At 41.8% G+C, this 19891-nt stretch overlaps 3 protein-coding genes across 3 annotated transcripts in view; 2 read left to right on the top strand and 1 right to left on the bottom strand.

Moving 5' to 3' along the window:
- Window positions 1-9606, top strand: part of cnn1b (calponin 1, basic, smooth muscle, b) — a 12324-nt gene extending 2718 nt beyond the window's left edge. The window contains exons 2-7 of the mRNA XM_008299198.1: window positions 3394-3515; window positions 3597-3663; window positions 5246-5383; window positions 5629-5745; window positions 6030-6176; window positions 7693-9606. Of these exons, the coding sequence (XP_008297420.1) occupies window positions 3394-3515; window positions 3597-3663; window positions 5246-5383; window positions 5629-5745; window positions 6030-6176; window positions 7693-7938 (837 nt within the window). The 3' untranslated portion in view covers window positions 7939-9606. The remainder of the gene's footprint in view (window positions 1-3393; window positions 3516-3596; window positions 3664-5245; window positions 5384-5628; window positions 5746-6029; window positions 6177-7692) is intronic.
- On the bottom strand, window positions 9607-12177 carry elof1 (elongation factor 1). The gene is made up of 4 exons (XM_008299197.1): window positions 12117-12177; window positions 10673-10795; window positions 10517-10587; window positions 9607-10286 (listed from the first exon to the last, which is right to left on the bottom strand). Exons 2-4 carry the CDS (start codon window positions 10786-10788, stop codon window positions 10222-10224), a joined length of 252 nt encoding a protein of 83 aa, XP_008297419.1. The 5' UTR covers window positions 10789-10795; window positions 12117-12177; the 3' UTR covers window positions 9607-10221.
- Window positions 12178-14031: 1854 nt separating this feature from the next.
- Window positions 14032-17393, top strand: tmem205 (transmembrane protein 205). The gene is made up of 4 exons (XM_008299196.1): window positions 14032-14137; window positions 15666-15772; window positions 15859-16022; window positions 16509-17393. The coding sequence occupies exons 2-4, from the start codon at window positions 15673-15675 to the stop codon at window positions 16809-16811; spliced, it is 567 nt and encodes a 188-aa protein (XP_008297418.1). The 5' UTR covers window positions 14032-14137; window positions 15666-15672; the 3' UTR covers window positions 16812-17393.
- The last annotated feature ends 2498 nt before the right edge of the window (window positions 17394-19891 follow it).

Below are 19891 nucleotides of genomic sequence, written 5' to 3'. Positions count from 1 at the left end.
AAGATTATTTTGTGGTATTTTTGTGCCTTTATTTCAGCGGATAGAGACTTTTTGAAAACCAGGATCTCGCTGCTTGGAGCATTTGTGTCCACGTGGTACGCGACCGAACTGCTGAGCTGTTCAAACATTTTGATTTGAATTCAGAAAAATCTGAACAAGATAAAGAAACTTGGCAGATATTCTAACATTTTTAAAAACCAACAACAAAAAACACAAGTTTTTCAGGCAAATGAGGCAAAAATTGTTCAGCAAAAATTTAAATATCAACAAACAGATTTTTGTTTTTTCGACTTTTGCTAATTATCCCACAATTCATTCAGACTTTTGTTGGGACTAGAAGGGAACTGATCTCTGAATCAATCTGAATCTGAAGTGGATTCAAGGCCTCTATTGGTCACAAACACACTTATACGCGGTATAACTTGCAGTGAAATGCTTTGTGTATCTGTTCCACACCGGCCGAAAACAAGAATAAATATATACCTATATATATATATATATATAGAGAGAGAGAGAGAGAGAGAGAAGGGGATAAAAAATAAGCAGAAATAAATGGATCAAATTTTCAAACAGTGTAAAAGGAAATGGAATAAATAAAGAAAATAATAATAATATGTACATGTATAAGTGCAAAGTGATCGGTTGGGTTATTCATAAAGTAGAACACAAGCTCATCTCAGGCAGCTACAACAATTAGCAATCTAATAATATGATATATAAACTTTTTTAACTTTATTTACATTTTTCTAATAATCCTTCCCACTTAGACTTCAGTTTAACTTGGGCTTTACTCTTGATGGACTTCTGTTAAAGAGGATGTAACACAAACTTACTAGAAATAATAACAAACATTAAATTTATAGGAAACAATTCAGAACACTTTGGATTTTTTTACTTCTCCATCCTTACTTGGTGTGGAATGACCAGTAGCACACGGTGGCCACTTCAAGCTACATGCTGGCGACCTTCAGACAGCCAGCGTAACGTAATGTAGTCAGTCTACAGATTTATGACCGAACTCCTCTTGTGTGAAGATGTTTTAACATTTACTACCACAGTGACCCTCCTCAAGCAGCTCCTACACCTTAAATAAATAATCTGTCAGGTTTTTATCGAGCATCAACATGAGTCCGTTGTTAAAAATGGAAATCACAGATGTTTTCTAAACTTGGATGTTTTTATTTTTTTATTTCTTTCATCCCTGCTTCATTCCATTTGACTATTTGTGCTCGGAGTTTAATACATCTTTCATAGCTCAGAGAACAGCCAGTTCTGTTCCCCAGTTCTCCAGCGAGAAGAAAAAAGAAAAAGCAACAACACAAGTGAATCAGACTCTGAGCTGAACTACCTCCACTGGACCTGTCGATCTTGGCCCGTCTTTATCAGACGTCGGTTTGCCTGAATAGTCGGCTCGCTGTAAAAGGGCAGATTCTGGAAAACCCAAAGGGAGAGAAGAGAGAGAGAGAAATCTGAGCCGAGCCGATGGGAGAGGGAGAAGGGGGGAGTGTTTAGGAAAGCTGTTTCTCCCAAGTTTGGTGTGATGGAGTGGAAGCCACGCTATCCCCGCTGCTTTGAAATGCTTGTTTGTGTTGGCTGCCGATCCCAGACTGCGAAGACTTATCTGCAGAACATTCAGGAAAAGGGGGCGAGAACTTGTGTGGGTGTGCAGAGGGGGGGAGGCGGGAGGCGGGGGGGAGGCAGCCTTAAACCCCCATGCCAGAATTCAAAGTATTAGGGCAGCATGCTTGTGCCAATAAGGAAATAGATGGAGAGAGGAGAGGGAGGCCGGCGTGTTTCTGCATGCAGGAATGTCCTTTCCTTCCTGTTCTTCGCGTACACCTCATCTCTGGCTGTTTCTTTAGGCTCTCGGTTGTGGTGTGGCATCCTTTATGGGACTTATTTTAGTAACTGAAAACCTGAAGTCGTGCTTATGAGAAGCTGAAGGGAAGCTGTGCACTGCCTTCTACCACTCTCATGGATACTATCTGTATTATTCGGCCTCTTTATTAGATGTGTGGGTTGATTATGAGCAGTTTTCCCTCTAAAAGCTCCTGAAAATGTTGTTCAAATTACAGAGAAAACACTTATTTTGTTCACTTGCATGCTTGTCGGTATTTATGCTCGTCTGAACAATGAAAAAATGTGAATTTGTCGGGCTAATTTGCTAGAAACTGGTTCCTCTACTACTTTTTTTTGGATAAATCTGATGAGATATCATCTCTGCAGCACAGTCAGCTGCTCCAGAAAACTAAAAAACACAACATGTGGACGGGTAGTGTAGTCTGCAGAGTTATAGCACCATCAAATATAACGAGGATGCACTTTTTTCACCCCGCTAACCTCTAGAAAGATTTTACAGGCATGTCCCTTCCCTTAGAGACAAGCTGGTTGCCACCTACTTGGGAAAAGAAATGATGATGGAGACCTAATGGCTGCAGAAGGAGGACATTTCAGACTTATTTTAGCTTGCTAACGCGTCCATATAGTGTTTCTTATATGATAAAAGACAGTCTGCATTATCTAGAAACTGCCGTGTACCGATGACAGGACTGTAGTTTCTATCTGGAGCAAACAAAAGAGGTCTGCGTGAAGGTTTTAAACAGCGTGCAGCGTGCTAAGAGGTCAGGAGTACAGCTGGGTAAAGAAGCTATGATGGGACTTAAAACCCACCCGAGTGGGAGCCGGTGTAAGAAGCCTGAATGATGTGATTGTGTCTCTCGGTTCTGGTTAAAAGCCCGGCAGCTGAATCCTGGAGTGGATCGATATGGTTTTGGTTGAGGCAGGTAAAGAGGGCCAGTCATCCAGGCGTGATGAGATAAAAGCAATCCATCAGAGGGGCATCTAAGAAACTGCTCAGGGTGGTGACCTAATGGGTTTTAAAATGTGATGCGTCGCTTTGTCCAAATGAGGAAACAGATGATACGGGGCGACGTCATTTTAATAATATGACTTGCAATGTGGTTGTTAGCTCATTTTTGTATATTTCTGTATTTTTTACAAAGCGTACCAGATATAAACAATCTATTTTACACGCCGTCTGCATTTTAAATCCTATCCTCGTCCCTGAAGGCGTCTGAAACTCTCCTCTCGTTGAGTCTCTAAAGAACGTTCTCCTGTTTACTGGGGCTTAAGTCAAATTGAAGAAAAACAAAAGGAAACGACTATTTTTTTACTATAACTAGCACCAAACTTGTTTTTTTTTGTGAAAGTTTTCCCTTCAAATTGAAAACCTTGATTGCGAGCACAACTTTTAAATGGGTTTCTGTTCCGCTGGGTGATATTTGTCCTGCGTATATTAATGCTTGTTGCTCTTCCAAAGCAGACGAGAGGCTTCTGAGCATCGTTTTTTTGTTGTTTCATTGATCTCTGCTCTTCTGCTTCCCCCCCGATCAGCTCGCAGGAAAGTACGACCCGCACAAGGAGGAGGAGCTGAGGCTGTGGATCCAGGATGTGACGGGCCAGAGGATCGGAGATAGCTTCATGGAGAGTCTGAAGGATGGAGTGCTTTTGTGCGAGTGAGTGGACAGAAGCTTCTGGCTCAGAAATGATCAAGAAAAGTGGACGTTTCTTACATTATCTGTCTTTCCCCTTTACAGACTCATTAATGTTCTCCAGCCAGGTTCTGTGAAAAAGATCAACAACTCCAGTCAAAACTGGCACCAGGTAAAGCACCAGCTCAATGGAAAGAAAAAAAAAAAAAGTCTGATTTGTCCTGCTAGACTCAAAGTCAGGCTCGTTTTCCAGACCATGTGGAACTGGGCTCGTCTGCTGCACTGGCATTGACATCACAGGGTTTTATTTACATTCCATAAAGTAGCTGCCATATCAAATGAAGTCCATCTCGGCGTGGCTTTTATTAGCTTTTTATAGGACGGAGAAAGCAAACAGGGCTTTTAAGGGGTTGATTAAAGCACTTTCCAAAAAAAAAAAAAAATGTACTCTGATATTGACACTGCTGCAAATGAATGCATACATAATTAGACAGCCAGACAGAGTCAATAAGGGCAATGGACAGATGGAGGCAGGCGGGGTAGGGGGGGTCCTTAGACTGTCAATATTTAGTAATTGTCGTTTAAAGGACCAGTGTGTAGGATTTAGTGGCGTCCTGTAGTAAAGGTGCAGATTAACTGAATACCCCTCCACTTCCAAACATGTAGGAGAATCTACGGTGTCACTGCAGTGTGAAAATGCAAAAGGTACTTTTTCTAGATGGGGTTTGATTTGTCCCTCCAGGGCACCTGTAGAAACATGATGACACAGTTCCTCAAATGTCCACTAGAGGTCGGCCCCCAAAGCGAGTCAGCCCCCATAGACTTCCATGTTAATACGACCAACTTTACAGCAGAAATACTCGCGTTTGCAGCCTCGTGTAAAGACACTTCTGGTCTCTTTAGCTAATTCCCTTGTTCCTGGCAACTGTAGGGGAGGTGAACTTTTATCTAAGTCCTCTGTTTACATTTTACTAGGGCTTAAAGTTCTGAATAGAAAAGGCTGTCGCTGCCACTCAGACTTCCTGTGTAGATACGAGGGCTCGTTCTACGCTAATGAAAATGTACCGATTTGTAGTTACAGGTGGTTGTGCACAAATACAGACATAATTATGAACACTGTTTTCCATTTCTGCTAACTGCCCACAAGCTCTAGCTTTGTATTTAGACAGAAGAGTAAAAGAAAGCTAAATGAACCGTAGAACTACTGCTTTAACTCAGTGGTTCTCAAACTTTTTGAGCCACGATCCCCAAGATAATATAAGTTTGTGTTCGTGAGCCCCCAGTTTGAATTTTTAATTTATTATGAGTAATAACTTTGTTGTTCGTGCGTTAATGCGTTAAAATTAATGTGTTACTTCCACAGTTTAATCTCTTTTCTTTTAAATGAATGACTTGAATTTATTTCGAACAAATGAAACGGGAAAAAAATATGAAAACAAATTTTAAAAAGAGCATTAAAGAATAATATCACATAATTAAATCATAATATTAACAAGTTTGAAAAAGGGAGTGGGAAGAAGTACACACTTTTAATTTTCACAGCCCTAATACACATTTATTTAATAAATATAGGCTTTATTTTATTTTTTACAATGATCTGGCGACCCCCTGAAATTATCTTGGGTCCCGACCCCCAGTTTGAGAACCCCTACTTTAAAACATAGCCTTTTTTGAGCTGTGTAAAGCTGTATTCCAGGTAGAACTCAAAGCCAAATGATGCACTTCTCAGCTAATTCCTTTTCGTCTTCCTTCAGCTGGAGAACATCGGGAACTTTGTCCGTGCGATTACGGAGTACGGCCTGAGGCCACATGACATCTTCGAGGCCAACGATCTGTTCGAGAACGTCAACCACACTCAGGTCCAGTCCACACTCATCGCTCTGGCTGGAATGGTGAGCGCACACACACACACACTCATATTCTCCAGTGGCATCTTTTACAGGAAGGCCTCATCTCGGTACCTCGCTGTGCTCACCACCAGCTGTACATTAGTACCTGATCTTGATAATAAAATATCGTGTTGCACGGACTACAGTGTGGCGGCAGCAGCAGGGATATAATAAAAACAACATGGGTCTGAAAAATCCACTGTATTACCACCATTTTCCTCTCTGTCTCTACCGCTTCTCTCTCTCAGGCCAAGTCCAAAGGTTTCCACTCCAAGTACGATTTAGGAGTGAAGTACGCCGAGAAACAGCAGCGACGCTTCGCTCCGGAGAAGCTCAGGGAGGGACGTAACTTCATAGGACTACAGGTAAGAGATGTGTTAATGCTCAGCCTGTAATCTACCTCGTTATGGTCTGACTTCCATGTAGGACTGTAGATAGAAAGTGTTCAGAGAGGAGGCATCACAGAGGTTTGTCATTGTGCCCCCTGCTGGACTCAGTGTGCATCTTTTTCAACTGCTCTGATTTTCAGTAACATAGGAACAAGCTGTTAATAGATGACAGCAGATAAATAGATATACTGAGGGGACTTCTATGCCAACTAGAGTGCACTGTCCGTTATTCACGTCCCTCCATTTTGCTCGCTCTCTAGATGGGCACCAACAAGCTCGCCAGTCAAAAGGGCATGACCTCTTACGGGACACGACGCCATCTGTATGATGCTAAGATAGGCATGGACAACCCAGTGGACCAGTCGACCATCAGCCTACAGATGGGCACCAACAAGGGAGCCAGCCAGGTGAGAAGAGAGTTCTTGTTTCACTCTGACACGATGGTTTGACTCGTCCAGTTTAGAGTTCGATGCAGTTTTTCCATACTTATGTTGTTCCTATGAAAAGACGAGGGCTGACAATGAATTCATGTGTCTGTGGACCACATGCCCATAGGTTTCTCCTGAGGGCAAAAATCATTTCAGAGACAGATTGAAAATATATTTGATGCTCTCGCAACGATTCCAAATCAAGGATACCTGTTTGTAGTGCCAGTGCTTGTCCTAGTGCCACAGGGTACATGGGAAAAATGGGAAGAAATTGAAATATAGCCATTGTTGTATAGGGAGCTTAATGTAATTAATAACCAGCTGAAACTAATAGATTAAGGGTCTTATCTTGTCTGTACATCCTGTATGTACTGTGTAGGCCTTTTAATGGTGGAATGTACTGACGCTACGCAACAGAAATACAGTCCTGACTCAATAATCCGATCCTTAACAATCCTAAACCTGCTGTCCGACAGGTTTTTAGAAGAAACGAACAGAACCCATAAAAACAGCCTTAACATACCGACAGTCTTGGATTCTGTCTCCGACATGACGTTTTATGTCACCAATCAGGATAAAGGCGTATTATCTGACTGAACAATCCCACAGATTGGCTACGTTCACACTGCAGGACTTGATGCTCAGTTTGGATTTTTTTGTGAAATCCAATTTCTTTGCGAGTTCGTTCACATTTCCAATTAAATGCGACATCAGAGCACTCCCCCGGGGTGGAAGTGTCCCCCAACCACACCGAATATTCTGATATTCAGCATTAATTGAGCCCAGAAAGTGCTATTGGGACCAGCCCTACTAGTTATTATAACAACCATGAACAATAATTAGCAACTAATGAGCCTTCCAGCATCAAGCCCTCCTTGTATCTCGACCTCCGTCTTGACAATCCGACAGCCTTGCCATCCAACATAAAAGGTTTTACATTTAGTGTCGGATTATCGAGTCACGACTCTACATCTCGTACAATCTCCCATAAATGTTAGTTAATTCAAAACTGTATCACCTCACAGTTACTGCATTTCTCGTGCATTCAACAATGGGGCTTTTGTTTTTATGTAAAACCAACACTTTATATTTACCATATTACCATATTCAACAATTTCCCTGAGGTTCTACCAAAGGGATCAATAAAGTTCTATCCATCTGTTTAAAATACCAGCCCCGCAGTAGGAGCTTGATGCAACAAATACAGTTTTTTTGGAGTTTGCTGGAGGGGTTGTGTTGCTGAACTGAACATCTATGGGGTGTTGAGTCAGGCAGCATAGCTGCTCAGATTTTTTCCTTCTACAGACGCTTGTGATATTCTTCTTCTGCCAAACTTCTGCCGTCTGAGAGTCATGTTGTCAGACAGTATGTTGGTATATCCACAAACATCCATGGGGCCATCTCCCCTACACACTTTCATACCATCACGCCCCCCGCTGTGCTTCACTGTCAGGTCTGTTTCTAAAACCCCTCCGTCTTGCGTTCTGTCCACCAGTCCGGCATGACGGCTCCGGGAACCAGGAGGCACATCTTTGACAAAAAGCTGGAGCTGGAGAACTGTGACACCACCACCATCTCTCTGCAGATGGGCACCAACAAAGTGGCGTCCCAACAGGGGATGACCACCTACGGCCTGCCCCGCCAGGTCTACGACAACAAGTACTGCGCCAACCCCACCGAGGCCCACTACGACAACGGCAACGAGGTGGAGTTCGACGGCTACAACCAATACTCTGACTAAGGAAAGGAAACCGCGGACAGCCTCACCTCCTCTTTGCTTTAACTCCAGACAACCGGCCACAGCTGTCTTTGTGACGAGCAAACCTTCCAGACTGTTATTTAACACTGAGCTTCATTCCCCATCTTTTTTCCAAAACGTGTTTTCATTCCTAGGAACCTCTTCATGAGTCAAATTTTAAAAAAAAATAGTGTTTACACTGACCTTACGTCAAAAAGTTTAACGCAGTGGCCGACTTCCTTCCCTCTGCTTACGTCTAGAAACACCCACACAACGAGTTTAAATTTATTGACCTTTGCTATTTATAGATTTTTTTTTTTCTACAGCTTTTTATACTTGCACTGTAATTAGAGGTTTTTAACTGCCCCCCCTCCCCTCCGATCACCTCACCTCCTTTCTAACCCAGTTTGATCACTGATGAAGCCTTTCAAAGTCCCCCCCTGAGAGGAGACAAGCGACTGTGATGGTGCTATTGAACTTTGGCCCAGTTGGAACGAAGTCCACTTCCAGATTGGAGCTCCGCCGGGTTTAGGATTCCACCCCTCGGCTTGACACGAGTCCACAGACTGATCCGGGGAGGAGGGGAGGCGGGGGGGAGCTACGACGGACTTATAGCTTCGCGCAGCAGACGTTGCTTTAGTTAGTGAGCACCTGCGCTGAGCAGTAGTTAACACGCCTCCTGCCAAATTAACCATTGTGCTGCTTCACAGGGGCTAATTTACGAGGCTTGTGTTGAAGGCATTTGAAGAAAGTGACGCACGGTACGCTGCTTTCATGAAGGAGGAAACGTAGGTGTGGCCGCATCCAATTTGTTAAACGAAGTCAGCTTCTGTTTCGCGTGTTTAGTCTTTTGCTTTCGCCCGGTGAACCTTCGTGAACTTTGGCTTTAGTGTTTGCACTTTACCCGGCCTCGCAGAAAACAGCGGTGGGATGTCACAAAGCACATCCGAGGCGCTTATACTTGAGTATTTTCATCTGATGCCACTTTATACTTCTGCTGTGCAACAGATTTGATGGTAATACTGTCATTTTAACTTCACACAAATAAGATTTTACAGTCGCATCTAAAGTAATGAGGATACTTAAGTAAAGCGTCTGAGTGCTTTGTCCACCGCCGACCCGGTCGCTTGCAGATAATCGCTAATGTGAATCCTACCAAACATGCAGATGAGTGTGATTTTTATACTGCAAAAAAAAAAAACCCACCGAATGTCTTGAATGTAATGTTACTTTAAGGTTAGAGGAGCCAATCGTAGGCCACCGGTCCTTCTACGCTTTCAGACTGGCTTTGAATTATGCAATGTGGTTCCACGCTATCACGCTCAGAAGCAGCCACGATTTAAGACCTGTAGTAGTGTGCCATCTAGTGTTCCCAGACCTTTATAGTGGGTTGTTCATTTACTGTATCCCCCCCCTCCAAATGTCTTCCTTTTATTCAATCAAATATAGGAATGTAGATTTTTTTTTTTTTTAAACAGTGCGTTAATTTATCATCATTAATACCCTCTGATACCCAGAATGGCACTGATACTGAGTTCATGTGTAGCAGCATTTTACCCTCAAGTGTTGGCTTTGTTTCATACATCTTTGCTAACCTCTTGATTTTTTTTTTTTTTTCTATACGCCTTTCACTAAACATGACATTTGTGCAATAAAAACACTTCAAAAATATGATTGTGACTTGATTTTTTTAATATATTTTTTTTGACATCGCTGTCAGCAGCTCACATGTGAAATACACTGAAGTAATAAAATGATTGGAATCTTTTTAAAAGGAAAGTCTAGCAGTACAAATATATATACTGGACGAAATAAAGCAACAGATTTAGAGAGGAGGAGGAAAAAACAAAAAGGTTGTCAGTGCATTAGTGACAGGGTTGGACATAAATAAAAACGACCCGTCATAAAAGAGCATCGTGTCAAATCTGCTAAATACAAAAATCTAAAAAGATAATTTCTTGATCACAAAAAAATACCAACGGAGGACGTGGAATGTTTAACACTTAAAAACACCTGCATGGTTAGAGTTTAAACTTCATAATATGACAGTTTGGTCCAAAAATTGTGAGGAAAAAATACAACATGATCTAATCCAACGTTTACATAAAGAACCGCGACAGAGACGTGGCGACGCTCTGGCCCAGCCGGAGGGAATGTGTCACCACACAAAGTGAATCTAACAACGTCACACACTGGAAGGGAGGAAAAAAATATTTGGCTACATTGTGCTATCTCGATAGGAAACTAATTCACCAGGCGGAGAGTGAGGTTAGAGAGTCAGGAAAACTACTGGTTGGCCGCTTCACAGGCATCGATCCAATCGCTGTAAACGTCCACGGGCTCGGACAGATCTGTTGAGAAGGAGGTTAAGGGGCGTTCCAGGTGAGACGTGTCCACCAGCATCTTTGAATTTCTTGTTTTAATAATAGAAAGTGTTGCATGATCCGATGAGTAACTTTGAAAAATGCAAAAAAGCAGGCAAGGGGTGGAGAGTGGGGATGGAAGTGTGAGTTACTCGGTGATATCAAGGCCACCGAAAAGTGGAATAACTGCAGCTGTAGCACCTTTTTTAAAAGGATACATGTTATAGGAGTCTGGAACTCCTCCAAGCAAACGCTGCAGGATATAATTCCTGTGTTTCGGGTCCGTTCCCTGAAAAACAAACAGTTTATATAGTGCAGTGTTTATAGTTTTTTGTACTTTTAAGCACTGGGAGGAGTCACACTGAGGTACTTACATTTTGACATCACAGGATTTCTCGTGGTTACAGAACGGGCAGGTGAACTGGGTGTCCAGGTTTCCTGTCATTTTCTTCTTGGGAGGTGGCTTTCGCTTTGACTTTCTGCGCCCCATTGTGTCTCTGCAGAAGAAGATTAAAAACAAACGGAGAGGTTTTTATTGTAATTTATGGTCATTACCAGACATATTCACACCTTTGAGACGTTTTTGCACATAGATACTAACGCTGAACAGTATAAAAAACAAAATCATAATGCAACTATTTTGTGATTGCGGCGTTGGTGTCTGTGTTTTATTTTCCAGTAATTAAAATAAAACAGGGGCTGCAAGGTGGCTCGGTGGTTAGCACCATTGCCTCGCAGCAAAAAGGTCGCCGATTCGCGTCCTGGTGAGGACACTCGGGATCTTTCTACATGGAGTCTCCATGTTCTCCCCGTGCAGCGTGGGTTCTCTCCAGGTTCTCCAGCTTCCTCCCACACAGTCCAAAAACATGTTGAGTTTAATTGGTGATTCTAAATTGTCTGTAGGTGTGAATGTGAGTGTGCTTGGTTGTCTGTCTCTAAGTGTAGCCCTGTGATAGACTGGTTACCTGTCCAGGTGAACCTGCCTTCACCCTGAGTCAGCTGGGATAGACTCCAGCCCCCCATGACCCTAGTGAGGATTAAGCGGTGTATAGATAATGGATGGATGAAACTGATTATGTGACTTTTTCTGTGCTCTGTACCAAACAAGATTGTTTCTCTTATGTCTGGAGAAGATCATTTGTAGGCATCACTACACTTCATTCATTGTATTAACCGAAAATTGCAGCTCCTGCTACGTAAATAAACACGTGACCACACTGTGATTTGAATTATATGACAATCACCAGTTATTATCAATGAACAGATACCTATATTTGTGTGCGTATAACTGTATTTGTCTGAGAGAACAGAAGTTTTAACCCATTACCTACCTATCTTACCATTAACACACTATTGTTTGGACGTTAAATCATTTATTAATTATGAATAGCTCATTTTTAAACAGTGATCACCTGGTTCAGAGGCAGGCAGCGTCACAACAACCATCATAAACAAAACATTACACCGTTATCTCAGCGAGAGTCATTAAAGTTGCCTCCAGCGTAGATAACAAAACCTGCATTAGGTTTTACTACAGCTACGGGTTCTGTCTGCAGATGAAATTTATCCTAAAGAGCTCAAATCTACACAGACAGGATGGAAAAACACTCAACAGCGAAGCGCCAAAAAGCTACGCGCTAGCAGCTAACCCGCTAGCAGCTGCTAGCATGTGTGTACAGACTGCTAGCAACGGAAAAATAGCTTCTCGAAAGAATAGAAAAGAAGGAAAGGCAAAGCTGAGGTGTGTTTTCCATTTCTCTCTACGATGCGGGTTTTTTTCTTTTTGACATTTAAGTTGACGTGACGCGGTTGTCTTACCGGAGAGATGCCTTCCAGCGGAGGATGCTCTGCGTATTCAAGTCGATCCGGATGCAGCATCCGACTGAGGCCGCCGCTGATTGGTCGGTTGGGAATTTGGTCGGGTTGTGATTGGTCGAAAAATATCCAATGGCGAATGTTGTTGTCTTAATCCCACCTCCGGGTAGATGGAGGTAAACAGATGTGGTCCACAGCAGATGAAGGACACACATCAGAGACATTAAACATTAAACAAATAATAATAAAAATAGGGGAATAAGCAAATAATAATTAATACAGTAGATGTAATTAATACAGCAGGTGTAGTTAAAGTACAAGTTTCTCAATTCTATGCAAAAGAAAGTTTGATAGGAGTGTGTACACTGCAACAACAGCAGATTCTTACCTTCTGTTTACTCTATAGGGTCACATAATGAATGAATCACGATGTGCTTTTTTTCACCTTCAAGAGTGCAGCAAACAAAATGCTTCCAAACTTTTACTGTTTTTTGTTGTTGTTGTTGCTAAAACCCGGGGAAATGTTAAGGTGTCGATGCAGCACCACCTCTGCCTAAAAAAAGTGTTTATGTGACTGAGTCAGCAGATTAGATTCTGAGCTCCATATGTGGTGGAGGAGAGTTCATCAACTTTTTGTGTCTGTAAGGGATTCAGAAACCAGCCAAAAGAATGTAAATGTACATTTTGAAACTATTTTGTTGCTCGGATCAGCAGGCTTGGAAATGCAGAGTTGCATTTTAGTCTAATTTTTATTTAGATTTGATTCTTTTCTTTTCTTTTCAATCTCTAACATGATGTGACCTTTATATTACAATAAAGATAGTCTTCTTAATCTGTAATTAATTTATTATTTTCTCTTTACTCTGTGATTGCTCCGTCTTATCAGCTTATCAGCCACTGGTGAAGCACTTTGAACTGTACAAAACTGTATGAAAGGTGAAATAGTGTCTGATTGCAGGTTTATTAACTAGTATATCAACATTGAAATCACACTAGTGACTCATGACCTCCATTTTGCATGTTTTTCCACACATTCTTTAACAAGAGGGATGCAGCCAGGCCTGACTTTTTCTGACGGCTTCTCTCTAACCAAAAATGGAGCGCACAGCCGTCACCATGGTGTAATTTGAGGGAGGTGCCAACATGTCAGTTGGGTACTCTGAACTAGCAAACAAGCTTCCAACAAAAACTTTGCCTTGGAAAAGATGAAAATAACCCCACTTGGCTATACTGGTAGCTTTCATTTGACAGGACAACTCTAAATTATTTTTGGATTATCCAACTGAGTTCTCAAATTCTCACAGTTTGGCTGGTGGCTGTGTTTAGGCAGCAACATGCAAGGAAGCACACTGATAACAGGTTTCTCTCCCCAGAATGACAAAAACAAAGCTGCCATTTAAAGTTAAAATATTTTCAATTTAAAAAAACTGTGTGTGTGAGTCCTCTTGTGTCGCATTCAGTAGACACAGGAGTATGAAACCTCCTCAGTACTTCTGCTGCTGAAGTCAAAGAAAGTGCTGCTGGGAACTGATGAGATGCGAAAGTGCTCAAAACTCTCTGTGGACAGATAAATTGTATACATATCTATTTTTGTATAAGACCCTTTTTTTTATTTTTAGAATTCACTAGCATTAAAAAGTCCCCCCCCCCAAAAAAATAAGCTGAATTTGGCACCTAGCAGGAGCCAACATGTCAAACTGTAGTTTCCCTCTTGTAGTCATCATCACGACACAACCTGCTGCTCATCTGCACACAATACACACGTGGAGCAGATGGTATAGACAGCAAAAGGGGGAGGGGCTATGAGGGTAAACATGGAGAAGGAACCAATCAAAAAGATGAAACATGAGCCAGTGTCATTATCGAGGAACATGATTGGTCCCTTTTGGCTAAAGGGGCGGGGCTTGCGGACACAACTTTCGGACAGAGGAAGTGTTTCGGTTGTCGCCGCTGAACCTTGGACCAAACTGACATTATTCATTTGTCGTGTCATTCCGAGTAACTTACAGGAGAAGAGCAACGAGGTACGTGCTGACTTGTGTAATAAATTATCATATTTATTCACGTAAAGTCCAAAAAAGATGAGTTAAAACTTGTGGCTGTAACTCTGTGTTAGCTCCGAGGCTAACGCTGGTTAGCTGGACGGCTAACGTCGAATCGTTATCACAGCGCAGGTTCATGTTTTCACCTTTTATCGCCTCTTTCCGATAAGTCGATGCCTTCAGGTTGCTTATATGTGGTATAATTGTCAATGAATTCTGAGATGTATTTTTCCCGCTCTGCCTCCCTTATCTCATCCCGGGGCTTTATCAGGTCTGTGCACATGTGGAGCAGCAGCCTCACATGATGCACTGACAGTTATCTCTGAGAAACTGTTTTTTTTTTTTTTTAATGTGTGTTTTGGCTCCTGCAGATTATGGTCCCATCCAAAACTTACCTAACGTTTGTTTTAGGTAATAGTATGATAATTGCCTGTCAACATGATGCTGAACTGGGGACATATTTGAGAAACCTGCTGCACATTAATTATACTTTGCAAACTCTGACTTTAGTGTGAAATACTGTCAATTTATACATGCTGTGTGTCTGTGATCAATGGTTAGTGCTGCAATAATTGATTAGTCGTCAACTGTTGAATCAACCATCAACTATTTTGACTTCGATGACTTGGTTTGAGTCATTTTTAATGTAATTCCAGCATTTTGAACTTGAATATTTTCTGATTTCCTTTCCGTTGTGGACAAAAAAAAACTGTTGAGGCTTTTAAAAACACTGATCAGCATTTTTTTTTTTACAATTTTATGACATCTGATGGACCAAACAACTAATCGTTTAATCCAGAAAATCTTTAACGGATTAATCGACAATGAAAATAATTGTTAGTGATTACTTTTTACGAAGCACTACTGCTCCTAAATCTCAAATAAGATTGCCTTGATTTCTGTTACTGGAACTTCATTGAACAGATTGTTGATTAGAGGACGTATTGGGAGCTAGATGGCAAACAGCTAATGTCAAATATGTAAGGTAAAACACTGTACATTTTACTATTTTTAAATAACTGCATGGCAAAGAGAGAGGTTAAGGTGCTCTCCTGCTTAAGGTTTTAGTGAGGTCAGAAAAGAATACTTTGGAGACAGATATTCGGTCTGTGACTGTTGCACAACAAGGAAAGCATGAATTTATGAAACCTGTGACACAGCATTTTGCACCCTGAGTCAGACGTGCTGCTAAATGTACAAAGTTTAATGACACCTAAGTTAAAATACGGTGCACAGCCTGAACCATAAACTCTGTTCAATGGGCAACAACAAACAACTCCTGACATTTTCAATCTGCTAGAATGTAATAAAATTCAACATTACTGTAATTATTTCGTAGCCTAGTTGTATTTTTTAAAATGTTAATATGTATTTGAAATTGAGTAATTATTTTGCGCTATTTTGTCCTTATTATTTTCACAGCAGTGGGATCTGTGGGACCCTAAACACTGAGGAGATAAAGTGTTCATGCTGGCTAACTTTATTTACTGTATGTTTGTGTTTTGCAAAGTGACACCATGGCAACAGAGGGGGAGCCGACCGACTTGGTCAAAGTGTTGCACCTCCTGGTGCTCTCTTTCTCGTGGGGCATGCAGGTGTGGGTCACCTTCATCGCAGGTTAGTGGGCCACGGACAGAGGAGTCACATACGACATGCTGTATGCATTCCTGTTTCAACGGCGTGTTTGGTTTCTGTGTCTGCAGGCTTTGCGCTGGTGCGGCAGGTAACTCGACACACCTTTGGCCTGGTGCAGAGCAAGCTCTTCCCTTTGTACTTCTACAGCCTGCTTGGAAGCCACGTTGTCAGCCTGGCGGTGTATGCTGTGTACCATCCGAGGGAGCTGCTGGACTGGCATGAGAGTGTGCAGGTCAGACATCACACTTAAACTTACTGTAGTTATTGTTAGAATGGAAGCACTGATAGTATTAAACACATGCAGTGCTGTCCAACATGTCTGTGAAGATCCTCAGTCATCCAGGTCATGGTTATTCTGGTAGATTAATCGTAGCAACGCTTGAGTTCCTTGAAGACATTTCAGCTCTCATCCAAGAGGCTTCATCAGTTCTGACTGACTAGTTGGGAGTTCCACATACTTTTATCCTAAACGAGGGGGAGGAGCAACAACCCCCAGTTGAAAGTGAAACTCAGGTGTTAATGGCTCCTTAAGGATATCAGCATCCAGAACTCCCAACTAGTCAGTCAGAACTGATGAAGCTTCTTGGATGAGAGGTGGAACGTCTTCAAGGAACTCAAGCAAGTCCAGCTGCTACGATTAATCTGCCAGAATAAGTGCTGCCCAACGCTCAAGTCAGCATCGTGTTGTCATCCTGTTGTGTTCCTTCTGGTCTTGCAGATGTTTCTGTACTTCGTGGCGCTGATCATGGCCGGTCTGAACGCTCAGTGGTTCGGCCCCGCAGCCACCGAGGTGATGTTCCAGATGAGGGCGGTGGAGGAGGAGCATGGCCTGGGGAACCAGGTCGGCCTCGGCAGCCAGAAAGAGGGTTATGCCAAGCTCAGAGAGCAGGACCCCAAGTACAGAGCCTTGAGGAGCACGTTCGGCCGGTACCACGGGTTGTCCAGCCTCTGCAACCTGATCGGGTTCATCTGCACCACCACTAATCTGATTTACACAGCTCTGAATTTATCCACCATTTAGACGAGAGTAGGCGTCGGGCGTCAGTTTATGAAAGGCTTTCTGGAGAACTTTATGTGAAGAACGTCTCAATGTCTGTTTCTCTCATTACAGTTTTCATTTCAAATTGTAAAAATTAAATGTGAATCACCGTATACATGGACTTTAAATACAGCGTCAGTGACAGTTTTGCGTCATTAAATCTGTCCGAATGTGCAGCGAGGCCTTCGTTTCCCAAAAAAAAATCACCACTGCTGTTCTGAAGCACTTTTAATCTCATCAGTCGTTGTTTAAAAAAAACAATTTCACTCAATAGAATGTATTTTTGCATTTTTATATTTGTCTTTTTGTATTTAATTGCTCACAACCAGACTCCTTGTTAAGAAGAAGATCTTTAAAAACAGTAAAAAAACAAATCCTGAAGCTTCAGCTGTTATGTAATTGCGTCTCCAGCAGGGGGCGATGTTTAGACACTGACCAGCACACATCACATTGCATCTCAGTTGTAAAATGTGTTTCTTGATATTGTGAATTATTTTGAATTTGTCAACTCAGCTGCATTAACACTACGATCAGGAGATTAAACAGATTATTTTTTCATTCGTCCGTCAGCATCCACTCGTATCTGTTCAAAACTCATTCTGCAACTCTGATCCAACAGAACTGATCCAGGAAGAAACCGTCCTGATGAGCGAACCCAGATCCAGCACACAGCGTCTGGATTCGTAACAGGCAGGTTTTAATTTAATTACCGATGACGCATAAGAGGAACGGCCTCGAATGCAGAGAGCGCTGCTTCGCTAAACGAGGGAGCCATCGTCACAGATATCAGCACTAATGGATGGTAATGGAGTCATTTCAATATAAAAAGAACAGACTGAAAGTAAATGGACGAGGTTTTCCCAAATGCAATTAACGCTGAAAATACAGCTCGGTATAAACAGACTGAGTTTCCTCTAAACGCTGGGGTTTTTATCTCGTGTCTTGTTATCGGTTCACTGAATATACAAGGAAGTTAGTGAGGAAGCAGAGCAGCGACGCGTTCTGAACAATCTGGGGAATGTTAGATCTCCTGCTGTCAGGTTGACCCCTGATCATAAAACTTGTCTAACCAGAGATCAAGTTTATCAGCTCATCTGGAAATGTTTTTATCTTCAATACAGCCTGACTAGTGACAGAACTACTGGTTAGAATATAAAATGCTAAATATGACATAATACATTCTTTGATCACAGTGTTCGTGACCCTGAAGAAAATACTGTTTTTTTAAAATATGCATGTACTGCTGTGGGATTCCTGAGCTGTGGGTGTGCAAAGTAAAAACATGAGGAAGTGGAGAAACAAAAGGAAGCGTCGGGGACTTGCAGCAGACGAGTTCCACCATCCCTCCCTCATTCCTGACCCGCACAAGGAAATGAGCTGGTGTTTGAGTCGCTGCAGCTCAGCTGGTTCGGGGACCATTATTTTGGAACTGTGGTGAGACTGCAGAGCAGCCCTGCAGCTGTATGTTGTGTTAAATTAATTATGAGTCTGGGAGCCTCAAGCTGCTTTATTCAATCATCTCTAATGTGGAAACGGCGTCCTCGTTTACAATCGTCTGATTTCAGTAACGGATGATGCACCTCTGAGCTGAAAGGACAGGTTTTTGGGGGTTTTTTTTTGGCTGCTCGAGTCGACACAAACATTAACCACAGATATTCACACGCCTTCGCTTTAGTTAGCTATTACCTTTCTGCTCTGTGCACCTGAGAAACAAAACAGTTTAAACCAAGAATGCTGCCAAGAGGAAATACTGGAGGACACCTGTAAGGAAAAGGAAGAATATTTGAGCTCAACTTTAAAGAAAATACCATAATTCACAATTGAATGTCTAAAAATGCAGGAGACTTATGTAGGAGAGGATGACAGATGCACTTACAGTTGCTTTCCTGATACAGATTTCGAGACTTGAACTCACAGTTTCCTGCAAAGTTTTAATCTTCACACTTATTAGGAGCATTTTTATTTCAAACAAATCAATGCCAGGTGTTTCTAAGTGGCTAAAATATGACTTAGCAGCTAAACTAAAGGTCCCAAAGGCCTTGTTGTGTGTAATTTAATTGATTTTGCAGTGTTTATGTGTGTGTGTGTGTTTATAATGCTTGATGGGAAGAGGTTAATCTGTAAGGCTAGCAGCAGCATGTAAGCCAGGTTAGTACAGCGCTGGAAACAAAAGGATAAAGCTCACCTGGTTCTAACAAAACCTGCAGAGAGTTTGCTAAGAGCTGCTGATTCAGCAGAGGATGATGCAGATCAGTGCATTCACATTACTTTGGTCACAGTGAATGTCTGATGGACTACACCCTGACAAGAAAACAGACCAGTCTGGCTCACTATAAAATCACATCATATTCTGCACTTCATTTTGTTTTTTAAAATGTAGATTAAAGAACTAAAACAACATGTTAGCTGTGGAGTTTCAGGCTGTTGTGATAGAAAGGTGGTATAACTTTGGACTAAGAGAAGTTACCCTAGTTTTTTTTACATACACGTTTAATTAAATTCTGCTTCTTTTCATAATAAAGATTAAAACAAGCCTAACCACGGTGACAGTAACTATAAATTCTACACCCACAGACTGAGGATTCGTCCTGTTTTTAACCACTTTGGTCAAACGTAGCTTCAACAGCTGAAGTCATCAGTTGTTAAATGAAGAAGAAACTCTTTAAAGTTAGGAAGCACAAAAGGAAATCAAGTCTGTCTGCAGCCATTGTCTGAGTTGATTCAAATTAATAGCAGAAGTTTAGCGTACTTGTTTTCCCATGTTTGTTTAACTCAGTTTTACACTTTCGCAACTCATAACATGACAATTTCTGCGATTTAATTTGGTGGATGCTTTTATCCAAAGTGACGTACATCTGAGGGCAGATACAACACAAGCAAGGATCTAGTCAGGAGAAAACAATCTGGATAAGAGTCATAGAACAAGTTAAAGTGTGATAGAGCAGTGATGCCAATAGCAGGCTGTAGGGAGGTAGTAGGATTTTCTTTTTTTGGTTTGTTTGTTTTCAGTCTTTAATCTTTTCTTGAAGACTGACACTACCTTAGTGCTGTTTCACATGTTT

The sequence above is a fragment of the Stegastes partitus genome, unplaced genomic scaffold (genome assembly GCF_000690725.1).
Source record: "Stegastes partitus isolate 25-593 unplaced genomic scaffold, Stegastes_partitus-1.0.2 Scaffold1390, whole genome shotgun sequence".
Classification (NCBI taxonomy): domain Eukaryota; kingdom Metazoa; phylum Chordata; class Actinopteri; family Pomacentridae; genus Stegastes; species Stegastes partitus.
Note: the sequence above shows the minus strand (reverse complement) of the source record. Positions and strands in the feature narration are given on the sequence as shown.

Coding starts and splice junctions, on each gene's coding strand:
- elof1 (XM_008299197.1), bottom strand. CDS start 10,788: ATGGGGCGCAGAAAGTCAAAGCGAAAGCCACCTCCCAAGAAGAAAATG. Junction 10,588..10,672: donor AAATCCTGTGATGTCAAAAT/GTAAGTACCTCA, acceptor TTTGTTTTTCAG/GGAACGGACCCGAAACACAG. Junction 10,287..10,516: donor GTTCCAGACTCCTATAACAT/GTATCCTTTTAA, acceptor CCTTCTCAACAG/ATCTGTCCGAGCCCGTGGAC.
- tmem205 (XM_008299196.1), top strand. CDS start 15,673: ATGGCAACAGAGGGGGAGCCGACCGACTTGGTCAAAGTGTTGCACCTC. Junction 15,773..15,858: donor GTGGGTCACCTTCATCGCAG/GTTAGTGGGCCA, acceptor CTGTGTCTGCAG/GCTTTGCGCTGGTGCGGCAG. Junction 16,023..16,508: donor ACTGGCATGAGAGTGTGCAG/GTCAGACATCAC, acceptor CTGGTCTTGCAG/ATGTTTCTGTACTTCGTGGC.